This window comes from Microtus oregoni, unplaced genomic scaffold, assembly GCF_018167655.1.
Source record: "Microtus oregoni isolate MIOR12 unplaced genomic scaffold, Mior012 000000F_ref0000247, whole genome shotgun sequence".
Classification (NCBI taxonomy): Eukaryota; Metazoa; Chordata; class Mammalia; order Rodentia; family Cricetidae; genus Microtus; species Microtus oregoni.
The window spans coordinates 61548720-61563104 of NW_024543059.1; the positions used below are offsets into that span (position 1 = coordinate 61548720).

At 41.4% G+C, this 14385-nt stretch overlaps 1 protein-coding gene across 2 annotated transcripts in view; it reads left to right on the plus strand.

Annotated features, from left to right (window-relative positions):
* Window positions 1-183: 183 nt before the first annotated feature.
* The window catches only part of Hs2st1 (heparan sulfate 2-O-sulfotransferase 1), a 121340-nt gene continuing 107138 nt past the window's right edge, over window positions 184-14385 (plus strand). For both annotated transcript variants that reach the window (XM_041653702.1, XM_041653711.1), the window contains exon 1: window positions 184-651. In XM_041653702.1, the coding sequence (XP_041509636.1) occupies window positions 528-651 (124 nt within the window). In that variant the 5' untranslated portion in view covers window positions 184-527. The remainder of the gene's footprint in view (window positions 652-14385) is intronic.

The window sequence follows — 14385 nt, forward strand, 5'->3', positions numbered from 1 at the left end:
TCCGCCTTGCTTGAGTCCTCTGTCAAGGAACCCAACCGTAAATCGAACCAAAAGGGCGCTCAGCGGCCACTCTTCGGACCAATGAACGCCCCTGTACGGGAGGGTGGGGGCGGAGCCTCTGGTTGCCGGGCAGCGTGCGTCAAGGCGTGCGCGTGGTGGCCGAGGGGGAGGGCAGGGGGCGGGCCGAGGGCGGCGCAGCCGCAGCCGCAGCGCTGTGAGAGGAGCGCGCGGCCGCGAGCGACCGAGGAGGGAAAGGGAGCAAGCGAGGAAAGAGGGCGTGCGGCCGCGGGGTCCCGGAGCCGGGCAGCAGCGGGGCGCCAGGGCCGTCGGGTGGGCTGAGGAGAAGCGTGCATCGGGCGGCCGGCGCTGGCTCCCGCGGGCGGAAGACCGGAGCGGAGGAGGGGGATCGCTGCGGCGCGGCAGTCCGCGCAGCTCCCGGGTCGGGGTCTCCTCCCGGCGCCTCGGTCGCCCGCGGGGCCCCACTCCCCGCCCCCCGCGGTATGTCTTGATCTCGAGCAGCGGGTTTCATGGGGCTCCTCAGGATTATGATGCCGCCCAAGTTGCAGCTGCTGGCGGTGGTGGCCTTCGCGGTGGCGATGCTCTTCTTGGAGAACCAGATCCAGAAGCTGGAGGAGTCCCGGGCGAAGCTAGGTGAGGCGCTTGGTCGAGCGGGTGGGCATGGCCGGGCATAGCAAGTGGGCGTCCGCAGGGGTCTCGGAGAGTCCCGGGAGCTGGGACCCAGGCACGTCGATCTCCCGCCACCAGGGACGAGCTGCACGCGCGAGGTCTCCGGCCAGAGGGCTGCCCCGTCGGCCCTCCACGGAGAGAGGGGGGGACCCAAGTCTGCACGGGGCTGGTGCTGCTGGAGGACACGAACGCTCATCCTCCCGTCTCTTCCGAGGCGTTCCGGAGAGCCCCCGCTCTGTGCTGCGGTGGGGACTGGAATTTGAATGAGGGGCGCCTGGGCACAGGATCGTGTGGGGATGGTGGTCATCGGGATGTTCGTCGAGGGAGATGGGCAGTAATGGACGGAGACTCAGGGAACGATGGGGAGGAAAAGCTGCTCACTGTGTAGCGAGTGGCATGCCTAAGCTGGCAGCAAAGGGACCTTAGAGCTGACTGTATAGGTAGACTGGCCTGTGGGACATTGGAGCAGATGAAAAGATCGGACGGTACCGTTACGAGGCGTCTGGGGGACTGAAGTTCTTTATGAGTGGCGCTATACTGCTTGATTTGGGCTTCAGAGTTAGGTCGTAAGTGTAGCTGGACTGCTTGTACGAGCGGGCATCGTTGAAGGTTCGGAATTGCAGCGTTTACCTTGTGGAAGGAATAGAGTGGGGGAAAGCTAACCATATGGGTGTCTTAAAGCGTTCTGTCAGTGCTGGAACGGGTAAAGATGCTTGAAACACTAAACTGGAGTGTGAAGCTGTGCAATAGCGGACGAAAGCGCGGATAGCCCGTGTTTCCGGATAGTGAAGAACTTTGGAATTTGGAAGTGCTCTGGAAACAGGGAGACTTAATGACTGGTGCGTTTTGATTTAAAAATGTTCATGGCACTTAAAAATCTGCTCAAGGGGTGTAATGTGAATATGGGAAGCGGTTTTTGCATACACTTTCACCTAGCCGGCTTCTTAAATGCGTTTTAAAGTTACCTTGAGGAATGGCTATATGTAAGTGGGAGTGTGAATTAATTTTTAGTAAAAGCACCAGAAAATAATTTAAATTTTAGAGGTAGTCGCTATTTGCAAGTTTTAGTAGATTTTACAAAAGCCTTTAAAGAATAGTGTTATCAGAGAACGTTAAATACATTTGGTTGACGTACAGCTAAGTTTGAAAGAGGAGCCGAAGCTTCCAGAATGAAATGTGAAGAGCTATTGAATTTATTTACTCTAATTAAAAAAGGTTCTGTATGCTGAAAATTATTCACTTTACATATTAAAGGTTAAACCTTTTATGTTTGCATTTCCTATGGCTCCGTCCCCACAGCATTTACAGTCAAAGTCTGGCCTCAGTCACGATCCAGTTTTACAGGAAGAAAAGTGACTCATCTTGCAATAAGTTAAAAGTTAGTTCAAACCAGAATTTGTATTTATTCTTTTTTGTATTGTTACTTGGAACTCTCTATCTGTCCTTTCTTAGAAATGCTGCAGATTTTCCTCCTTGCCTAACGTTCTTTCTGCCGCGCTTGCCTGTTGTTTCCATATGCCATCTGGATTACCTGAAGTTGTAGAATGCCACAGGTGGAGCACTGTGCTTCCTCATGATCTCCATGTATGACAGAAAAATCCTCTGCCAGGAATAAAAAGTGTGCATCAAAATAGATAGCTATGCAGGAGACGGCAAATATCTACCAGAATAAGTAATTCGGAGAAATAATCCAGGGTTGACCATGGGGGTCAGGCAGGCCTGTAATTCCAGCGCTCTAAAAGCTGATGCCTGAGGATGGTAGGTTCAAGACTATGCTGTGCTGCTACGCTGCACTACTCTGTTTTAGAAAAAGAAAAAGGACAGCTCTCAGGTGTGAAACACCTGAGTATCTGGAGATGTAGACACGACACAGAGAGAAAATATATGCCTTTATGTCAGCTCATTAATCTTCTGTTTGGATTTTTTTCCTCTTTTTATTTTTAAATGACACAGGCGTCTGTCTATGGGTTGTCCAGGCTGGACCCGAACTCCTGGCCTCTGATGTTCTTCTTCAGCCTTGAAGAGTAACTGTAGATGCCCTCATTTTGCCTCCTTCCCACTCCCACAGACTGAGTATGTTTTAAAGGCAGTACTGAAGAGACAGTGCGCATTATTCTGGCTCCTTAGCAAAGACAGACAAAAGGGTCAGGCTGTCACTAGACAACATTCCTCTGTGATGTTCTTATTTAGTCTCCCAAGAACAGAGATATCTATCTTTCAGATACAGGATAATCCTTAAATTATATAATTTACCCAAGAATGTATTGCTAGTAAGTGACAGAGTCAGAATTGTAACTCAGGTATGTTTGATTCCTAGTTGAGGACTCCTGTAATTACACCAGGCAATTTCAGACTTTCTAGTGATACTGTACTACAATGGAGCTGTTTGAATAGCATTTATAAATTGTATTATCAATGCATGTATTGCTGAGAATGAATATCATTCTGAGAAAACTCAATTTCTGGCACAAAGGGATTGGCTTAATGTCTCGCCCCTTGTTTATATCCATGCAATGAACATAATTATATTACTCAATGAAATGGACTGAAATAGCTTGTTTCTGCTGTTGGAGAAGAAAATCTTTGGTTGCTTGCTGTAATTGTAAAACTGCAACATTAAAAAGCATTTTGTTTTTTTTCATTTTGCTAATGAACATTTTGCCCTTAAAAGTAGTTTTATTGTTTGTTTTTCTTGCTGTAGAAGATTCCAAAGGATGGTAATGTCTGTTAATGACTGTAATGTGACTTGGCTAAAGTCAACAATATCTTGATGGTGAAATCTCTAATAAAGCAATAGGCATATTAAAAATACAGTATATTCGCTGATGTCTTAGGAAATTATTTAAATAGAAATTCCTAAAGCTCCCAATATTACAGTTTACTACTGTATAGGTTATTTTTTCCTTAAAGCAAATATTCCTACATCTTACTATATATTATTCTGCAGCTTGTTTTTTTATTTAATATTATAAACCTCTTTCCATGTTAGTACACTGAAATTCGGCACATTCTAATGACTGTGTAGTGTTTCAAATTATGCATTACTAAATTACTAAATCCTAATTTACTCTGTCAGTGGTAGGTAGTAATTGTGTCTCCACACCTCCCCTCCTTTTAAGGCTTCTTTTCTTGTTATTATAAACAATGTTTGAATAAATCTTTATGTGCCTCTCTTTACCCACTAATGTCATTTTTTCACTAGGGGGATATCTGGGTCAAAGAATACATGTTACTTGCCAGTTTCTATCCCCAAAGGGTACAGTAATCTCTATTGCCAGAAACTCAAGTGCTAGAAGTGCTGAGGTTTAAATGCTGCTACTCAGAGACTGTGAAATGACATGTTGTTAAATTATATTTCCTAAATTTTTCATTAGAAATCTTTACATTGTTTATTGCTTTTTACTTGTTCTTGTTTATTGGGATAATTGGATACTTTTTTGTTGTTTGGATTTTTAAATATTAAGGTAAATAATTTGTTCTTATTTCTGCTTTTTCTAAGTCTGCATTTGTCTCTCAGCTGTGGTGTATTTTGCTTATACATAAATATTAATTTTACATAAATTTTATCACTTTAGACAAATAGCATTCATGTTAAGACTATCCTGAATCAAGATGGTATATATTCTCTATACTTAATTAGAATAGTTTATAGTTTTTGTCATTTACTCTTTAAGTCATTTATTTGTGTGCAGAGATTTATTATAATGTCTTTTGATGAATAGCCACGTATGGCAAATATAGTAAATAACCGTTTTTTTTTCATGTAAATTCTTTTATTTGTATGCTATAGTTTTTGTTCTCTTAGCTCAGCTGGTTTTATACTCCAGTCTTTTTCACTTACTGAAGTTCTTTAGACTTCATGAACATATTCATACACACATACTCACACACAAGATGTCTGAATTTAGTAAAACTTGCTGTGTAGTTCTCATCACATTTATAAAGGATGATATGACTCCCTGTACTGGTTAAAAAAATAAAATCACAAATATTTAATACAGTTTGAGGAACCCTAGTCAGAACTTCTGAAAGCCATGAGCTTCCAGGAGAAACTCCGAGTGCTTATACGCTGCTGCCAATAAACACTTACAGAATGGGGTTACTTTCCAAATCCAGGCACATTGGAAACTTAAGATCAGCTTCAGGCTGGCGCTTGAGGTACATATGAAGCAGTAATGAATTTTTGTGTTGAGACTTGGGTTCCTTCTCTTAAGATTCGTCTGTAAACGTTCCCAGGTCTGAGAATAGCCTGCCATTTGAAACGTGGTTCTGGATTTTTGTTTCAGCCTGTAGATATTTCATGGTAAACGAAGTGAGTGTATTCTTTATAATAATGTGCTGTTGTGGGATATTTGTACATTATGTGAAGGTGTAATGCTCTGATTGATGTAATAGAAATCTGACCAACCAGGCAGGAGGTAGAGGTGGGACTTCTGGGCAGAGAGAGAAAAGAGGAGGAGGAATCTAGGCGTGTGTGTGTGTGTGTGTGTGTGTGTGTGTGTGTGAGTGTGTGTGTGTGTGTGTGAGAGAGAGAGAGAGAGAGAGGGGGGGGTGTGAGGAGGAATAGAGGAAGCACGAGGGTATGTGGCAGGATGAATATAAATGGGTTAATTTAAGTTATAAGAGCTAGTTAAAGACAAGCCTAAACTAAGGCCAAGCTTTGCTAGTCGCTGAGTTTTTGTGAGATTATTTGGGAACTGGCTGGCGGGAAAGAGAACGACTCATTACAATGTATGATACCATTAGACTCATTGGTTATAGCTACAAGATAAACACCCTAGTTATGAAGAACTTTCTCTGGGAAGTTTCACTTGCAAGCTTCATTCTTAAAAATGCATACCTAGTTTTCTGGCAAGATATGCTCAGGATGGTGCAGTTGTAGATTACATACTTGATTTTCAATGAAAATCAGAGAGGATATGGAGTTCAAGTGAAAATTATCCTAGCAGTGACTCAGAACTGTAGGTATTAGAATTTGCTGTTTATGAAAAGTAAAGTGGGAATCTCAAGCACATACTTGTTGCTGCTGGTTGATAAAAAAAACAGTATACTGAAGGCTGCTGTTCTTACCCAGGCATTAGAATTATGTACTTAATGATCTATTTCCTATAGGACCTAAGCATTTTAAATGATGTGTCTCAACCACATACTTATGAAGCCACTGTGAGTTTACAATTATGTTAGGTTGTGCTCATGTAAACGAGCAACGTAGCTCTGTCTAGATTATGCAGTGGTCTCCATTGATGGAAATTGTTAATCATTCTTTTCTCAAAACTACCAAAGAACTGATTCCAGGGCCAGACTACTTTTTGCAGTTTGGTGGTTTTTGCCAAATACTTGAAAGCATGCAGATACATATGTAGGAAAATAGAGCAGCAGCTACTGTCCAGAGGACTTTGGGTTAATGGGAAAACAGGAAATTTAGAAATGGTGTTGACGTCACTTACTGCATATTGAATAGAATGACCAGTGCTGTGCAGTCATCACTTGAAGTAGTTATCTCAATTAGAATAATTCCAGGATGTCTATTTCTCATCCCATTAAACTTTCTAATATTTTTTTCTTATTTGTTTGTTTTTAGCATTTAGTAAAATTGAGATGATAATATTCAAATACTTTTCTCGTGAAAGACCACTTCAGAAGAGCATACTTATAGAAGAATTGATAGGGTTCAAAATATTTTCTTTGTACCCACAAATACCTACCTGTATTTAATGCCCCTGGCCTTTCTGCCTGTTGAATTACATTGTCAGTAGCCTGGCATTGGTGCAGACTTTTAATCCCAGCACTCTGGAGGCAAGAGGCAGATGGAGCTCAGTGATTTCACGGCCAGCATGGTCTACAAAATGGGTTTTAGAACAGCCAGGACTGTTACACCTAAAAACCAAACCAAAACCCCCAAAAAACAAGCAAACAAAAAGAACCTACATTATTAGTGCTCCTGATGGGTCACTTGTGCATTTGATCCTACCTTCCTCTAGCTCAGAACATGGTTCTAGACGCTTTCTGTCGTTCTGTCATAATCACCCCCCCCCGCCCACATTCTGTCCGATTCTTTGTGAACATATTTTCTCACCAAGCCCCGAAGAAGGACACCATCCAGCTAGCCCTTGTACCGTAAACCTGCTCTCTTTTGTAGGCAGACTAAAAATTTAACTACAGTAGTCACCAGTACATGTCACTTCCTAAATGCTGTTGTCGTCTTTTGTTTTCCAGCTTCTTGTATCACAAAGGAATCACTTCTTCCTTCCTTCGTAGACTTTGTTTGTTGGGACCCGGTTACTTTCTGGTGCTAGATGCCCTTTTTCTTCCTAACCGCTTAGTTTTGAGAGCTTTTTTTATTCTCTTTTAGCTGGTGACTTATATGTTGACAACTTGTAACTACAAGTTTTTTCTAGTTCAAGCCCATTTTCTAAACATTAGACTTACGTAATTCAGGTGCATCGACATTTTGGCGGAAGGCGTGTTAACAGACTTTTCAATTATTATCTTTAAAACAGATTGTCTGACCTCTTCTCCTGTCTCACCCAAACCCAGCATCTGTCCTCTTCATTTTAGATGGTGACAGCCCCATCTTTTAAGATTCTATGCCTTTTACTTTCAAGTTAATATGTCAGGAATGTCTCATTAGCGTCATGTTAAGAATATTTGTAGACTGTGCCTGTTACTCAACACTTGACATCCTCACCCTATTTAAAGATAACTTTCATCTCCTCCTTGGATTACTGCTCTATTTTCATTCATCTCTCTGCTTCTACACTTGGCTTCCCTGTCTCAGCACAACAGAAATAAATGAGTCAAATCTTTACTCTTTTGAGGCAGGGTCTCAAGTAGCCTGGGCCAGCATCAAGCTCCTTATGTGACCCAATATAACAATAGCCTTGAACTTCTGATCCCCCTGTTTCCACCAGAGATTGCAGAATATGCTTCCGAGCCCAGACTTATACAGGAATCAAATAAACCTAGGGCTTCCTGTGATCAAGGCAGGCTACCAACGGAGTACATCCTCAGCCAGAAATTTGAGTCAAATCTTGTCATACAGAATGGGAGAAGATATTTGCAAAACATGTATCTGATAAGAGGTTAATGTCTAAGATGTTTAAGGAATCCAACTCAGTAGTAAAGAAATAATATGATTTAAATGATCTGAAAAGACAGTTCTCAAAAGAAAATTGCCAATTCTTGTAAAAGCAAGAACACTCAGTATTACTAATTGCCAGGGAAATACAGAATGAGATGTTATCCTTCATAACTTAGAATGGGTGTTACCAGAGAGTTTGAAAACAATAAGCTTTGGAAAAATGTGGAGAAGGGAAACATTTTACATTCGTGATAGAAATGTAATTTAATATAGTTAGTATGGAAAATGGGATGGAGGTTCATCAAAAAATAAACACTAGACTTGCCTTGTCTAGTTCCACTACTGGTGCAAGGTTCCTAGAAAATGAAGTCAGTATGTCAAGAAATGTCTGCACCGTCCTGTTGATTGTAGAATTATTTACAACAGCCAAAATACACAGTCAACCTTAGGGTCTATGGATAGATGAATAAAGAAAATTTGTCACACATGCACAATTGACTGCTCCTTTGTCATGAAAAGAACCTAGAGAAATTATGTTAAGTGGGATAAGCCAAGCACAGAAAGCAAGTACTTCATGATCTCACTTATATGTGAAATCTAAGGAACTTGGATTTAGGCAAAGCAGAGAGTGGATTGGTGGTTACCAGGGATTGGAATTTGAGGGAAAAGAGATGGGGATATATTTAAAGAATACAAACATTTACATCAATTGGAAGAATAAGTTCAGATTTTTATTTACAGCATGGTAACTACATCAGTTACTTTTTCTGTTGCTGTGAGAAGAGCTACTTAAGACTGTTGGCTCACAGTCTGAGGTAGTCAGTCATGGCAGGGAAGCTCTGGTGGTAGGAGCTGGAGGCAGCTGGTCATATGGCATCCACAGCCAGGAAATGGTGCTGGTGCTCAGCTTACCTTCTCTTTTTTATTCTGTGCAGGATTCCTCAAGGAATAGTAGCACTCATAGTTAGGAACCTGATCTAGAGAATTCCTCATAGGCGGCTAGGAAACTGACTTGATCTAGATAGTCCTTCACCGGCAGAGGCTAATCCTGTCTAGATGACCCCTCATCTGCATGCCCTGTCTACAGGGTGATTCTCAGCCATGTCAAACTGACAGTACTAGCCATTCCAGTCATCATAGTGGTGGTGTCTTCTCGAAAATTTGTGAATAAACCGAGTATATCATAATAGAAAATAAGTCCGTGAAGTATGGTATGTGATTTGTTAGCTTGATTTAGCCATTGTACAGAACATACATATTTTAGAACAACATGCTTTATACAATAAATATATAGTTGCATTTGTCAATTAAAAATATACTTAAAGTCTAGTATGTTAGTGCATGTCTGTAGTCCCATATACTCAGGATGCTTACACTTGAGAATTGCTTAAGATGAATTTAAGGCCAGCATGGGCAACACAGTGAAACTCTGTCTCAAAATATATAGATGAGAGTCTATTTTTAAAAAAAAAATGGTAAACTGTCTTGGTGTTCCAAGTGAGTGTGAAAAAGTTTATTCTGCTGTTGTAGGGTGATATGTGCTGTACATATCTGGTTGGATGCTGTTGGTCTTGTTTTTTTCTTTCTGCTTAATTTGTCCTGTATTTTGAATTCTGTGGATTATTGTTTGTCCTTTCAGTTCAGTCTTTTGCTTCATCTCTTTTGAGGCACTGTAGTGAGGTATGCAAATGTTTAAGGATCATGATGTCTTCACAGCCTCTTTGGAACGAGTTAGCTTACTCCATCCTTGTCAATATCCTTGTTACTATCTGAGACAGTGTATGTAGGAGACTCAATTCCGAGGGCACAGTATTGGGAGGTAGTTTCTTCCTGCCACTTCCCTCACCATGCTGGCTTCACAGCTTTATGGAAGTAAATTTCCCTTTACTTAATCGCAGGTGTTTTGTTAAAGTGATTTAAAATGGTCTAAGCCAGATGCCTGCTTTGTGTGATGTTAATGTAGATGCTTTTCTTTTGACGGGTGTCAGTATGGTTTGGTTCCCTGTCTTGTTAATTTAGGCCAGAGGGTGATGATGGGACGTCTGTCATTTTCTTCTCAGCATTTGTTTTATTCTTTCTTTCCTATGTCTGAGTATGTGCTGTGTGTGCCTGTGTGCATTTATATTTGCATGTGTGTGGGTGTGCATGCAGGCTGTGTGCATGTTCATGTGGGTGTCCAGGGTTAATGTCAAGAATCTTCGATTGCCTTCTACTGTCTGTTGCTTCTTTGGAGCAGGTTCTCTCAGTTCTAGAGCGCACATACCCAGCTAGTTTCACCAGCCTGCACTAAGGCTCCCCCATCTTTTCACCGTTGAAAGCTGGAATCATAGATCGTTCAACATGTCTATCCAGGATTTCCACGGTTTCTTGTGAACTCAACTCTAGTCTTCTTGCTTGAACCATCTTCCTGTGCCTTTACCTTAGTTTTAGAGTCAGGGTTTATAGCAGTCAGGGTTCTCTAGAGGAACAGAACTGATAGAATGTGTGTGTATGTGTGTTATATGTAATAATACACACACATATATAGTACATATATATCTATGTATTTAAGTACATAAATATCTATGTATTTATTAGAGTGACTTACAGACTGTGGTCTGGCTAGTCCAACAATGTCTGTCTCCTGATGGAAAAGACAAGAGTCCCATAGTTGGTCACGAGGCGAGATGTCTTAGCTGGTCTTCAGGATATGTTGGGATCCTAAAACAGTGGATTCTAATCCCAGCGCAGGAATGCCTCCGCAGCGGGATTGAATTTGACAGTAGAGTGAGAGCAAGCAGGCATGAAGTAGAAGGTTCCTTCTTCATGTCCTTTTATGTGGGCTGCCACAGAGGGTGTGGCCCAGATTTACGGTGGGTCTTCTTCCACAAATGATCCAATCAAGAAAAGCTCCTCAAGGTTGTGCTCCTTGGGTTTTAGTTGATTCCTGATGTGGTCAGGTTGACAACCAAGATTACATATCACGGGCTGTCTCACTGAATTTGTAGGTTTATGTTTCTGTTAGACTGTCTAACCAGTGAGCCCTGGGGCTCTGCCTGTCTTCCTTACCAGTGCTGGGCAATTCAGATGTTTGTGGCTACACCCAACTTTTATGTGGATACTGGGATTCAAACTCAGGTACTCATGCGTTCTCAGTAAGTACTTTACCCGTTGAAACACTTCAGCTATTGAAAATTTCTTGTAGGCAGTATGTAGTTGAATCTTGCATCTAATTTTATAATCTCCTTTGTAAATGGAATGTTTTAAGTGTTTACTTTTTGTGTAATTCTTGATGTCATTGGCTTTAAATCTCTGAATTGCCTTTGGTTTCTTTGTTCCATCTGTTCTTTTACTTTTTCTGCTTTTAGGCTGAAAGTAGGTCTTTTTTTTTTTTCTTCGCCCAATTTTTTTTCCCATTGATGAGACACTAGCAGCCCTATGTGCATGTGAATGTGGTTTCTTTATGAGTTATGGTATATAACATGTATCATAAATTTTGTTACAATTGTTATACATCTGCAGTACATTATTATTTTTGCTTTAACTAACCAATTATCTTTTAAGGAAATGCAAACATTTTTTAAGCCTTTTATGTTTTACTTGTGTATTTTACCATTTTGGTGTTTCTGATTCCTTTGTGTTTATGCAGATTTTTCTTTTTCTTTCATCCTGTAAGATTTATATATCATTATTTATACTGAAAAATCTGGTCTGAATTCTTTTCATTTTTGTATGCCTGTAAAAGCACTTATTTGCCTTGGTGCTTGAAAATACTTTTGCCGAATATAGAAGTCCACATTAATGCTTTTTGTCAGAGCTTTGACAATTTTGGCTCCATGGTTTCTGCTATGATTTGTATTTTTGTTCCACTATGTGTGCTGCATATCTTTCTCTTGTTGATGGCCTTTATGGTTTTCCACTAGATTTTAAGTGATTTTATTATAATGGCTGTAGGGATAAGTCCCGCCCCTTAGGGACTTGACGGAGTTGAAGATTATATAATTGTAGTTACTCTCTATATTATTTAGACTCCTTGAGATAGAATGTTTAGCAAAACTTTTGTTCTCAATATTGTTTGTTATATTTATTATTTGTTATTATTGTATATAGTTGTATTTGGTTTAGTTCTGTCTTATTTAGACAAAAGGGGGAGATGAGATGTAGGGATAAGTCCCGCCTCTTAGGGGGCGTGTTCGCTTCGGGCTAATGTTTACCTATAAATCTGGCGAGCGTGCTCGCAGCGCTTGCTTCTGTTTTCCTGGTCTCCGCTGGAAAGGTTGATCTGTAAGTCTATTTCTCCATTAAAGCTATGTATATATTTTTACAATCTGTCTGCATTCGTTTACGCCGTTACAAATGGCCCTTGCTGTCCCATCTTGTGGATCAGGTCTGAAATGTTCTCCCACAGCCTATGTGTTGAGGACTTAGTACCCACAACTGTGTTTAAAGGTGCAGCTTCTGGGGAGTGATTAGATCATGACTAGATGACTAGTTAATTGGTTAATCCATTGATGGTTTCAGATTTGATGGAGGTATTAGGAGCTGGTGGGAACTAAGGTCAAGCTCATTGGGGTGAGTGGACGGGGTGGGAGGGTGGAATGGGGTGGGGTTAGTGTGTGCCTTGAAGTATGACCTTGTTCCTGACTCTTCCCTCTTCCCTCTATCCATGGCCACTATGTTGTCCATAGCTTTGTCCCCCTGTGCCTGCACCTGATGTTCTGCTTCACGAGACCCAGAAGGAATGGAATCAGCTGATCATGGCTATAAACCTCTGAACCCCTGAGCCAAGATAACCCTATCATCTTTGAGTTTGTTTCTCTGACAGATTTTCACAATGAAGCAAAGCTGACTGTAGTGATATTTTATATGTATTTTAATAAACAAAGCTTGTCTGAAGATCATATTGACTAAAACCCTTGGGGTTTGTTGAACTCTTTGGATCTATGGATTTATAGTTATGATTCTATTTGCACATTTGGGCCATTGTACTTCCAGTTGTTTTCCTGTGCTCTTTCCCCTCCCCTTCAGAAACTCATGTATATTAGGCTGTGTGAACTCGTCTGGAGCCAGACTTGCTCTCGTCTTCAGTCATCTCTATTTCTGTACTGTATTCTCTGTTCAGGCACAGTCAGTGCGCTCCGCCGCCAGTTCTAGAAGTTCAGTTTGGATGCTCAATAAATTATGTGCTGTTTACATCCTTAAGATATATTTTTTTGAGGAAATAGAACTTTGTTATAAGTCTTTTGATATTCTTGTTTATTAAATCCTGCCATCCCTGTCATTTCTGAGTTACTTTTATTGATTTACATTTCCATTTATTATGGCCAAGACTTTCTTACCTCTATACAAATTACCCAGGTGATTTTTTAATCGGAAGCCAGGCATTATAAATTGTGTTCTGTTACGTTTTGTGTGTTTCCATGTTTTTGTAAATACTCTTAAGCTGCATTTTGGGACATGTTCAGGTTACCTAGAAACAATTTGATCCTTTTGAGGTGGCTTTTGATTTTGTAGAGGAGATTTCTGTAGCTTTTAGTGTACGGCTGATTCTGCTCTGCAGCCAAGGCAGTAGTTGTTACTTCCCTCAGAGTTCTCTCTCGTGTCCTGTTATTACAAGTTTCCAGTGGCTGCAGGCACCGTGGCTAAGACTTTCCACCTGTGTCTTGAGTGTTTCCCTAGTTCTTCACAGCCATACCATTGGCCTTCCGCTCAGCCTGCACCATGGCTTCTGTACTCTACCAGCACACAAACCTTCATGGTCTCCGGGAATTTCCAACTCTGGCTTTCCTCTCCTCCCTTCTTTTCTTATTTTTTTTTCTTTTAGTTTCTTCTTTAACCTGAAAATTTACTTTAATAGAAGCGATTGCCCCAAGGCATTTCATGCGTTTGCCTAGATGGCAGATCAAAGAGGCTTTCCCAGTGTACCTGTAGAGATGAGGGGAGCATTGGGATCTGGGAAGATGGAAGACCGGGGCAGGAGGTCACCTGTGTGACCCGGCATAGTAGGTCAGATGCTGTAGCTGTGATAAGTGGAGTCTTTGAACAGTGTGTTTGGTAAGAGGGGGCAGTCACAGAGCTTCTTTTCAAGCAGATTCAAGATGGGAGAGCTTCGGGACAGAAAGATCAAAGGAAGGTGCCCTCCTCTCCCTTTGGTGTCACTAGGTGTCTTGTAAAGAGCTGCAGCGGACCCTCCCTGCCTGGTGATGCACATTAAACTGCCTAAGTTTAATTCTCCCTCCTGTACTGTGGCCTGGGAACTCTTCCCAGGCTTCTCATGGGACCCCTCATTTCCCTTTTCTGAGAGATCATATCCTGCACTGATCTTTTGTTAATATCTACTGTCTGGAAACTGTCATTCTTCTACACTAAAGCAAGAGGGCCCGTGACTTGTGAGCGGTACTTTCTCAGGTTGTCTAGGATAAAGCAGTAAAGCAGGATCATCAGTGTTGTAGTTCACAACTAAAGCTGATACTGCAAGTTCAAGACCCCTCTGTTTCTTCATAATCCAAGCCTGGTATTGAGGTGAAGTCCTTTGTATGTTGCTAACCTAGAGGCAGAGGCAAGACTTACTCATAACCCAACTTCACTTCCCAGGAGACTATCAACTGAACACGAGTTAATTCATATAAGTGCTATTA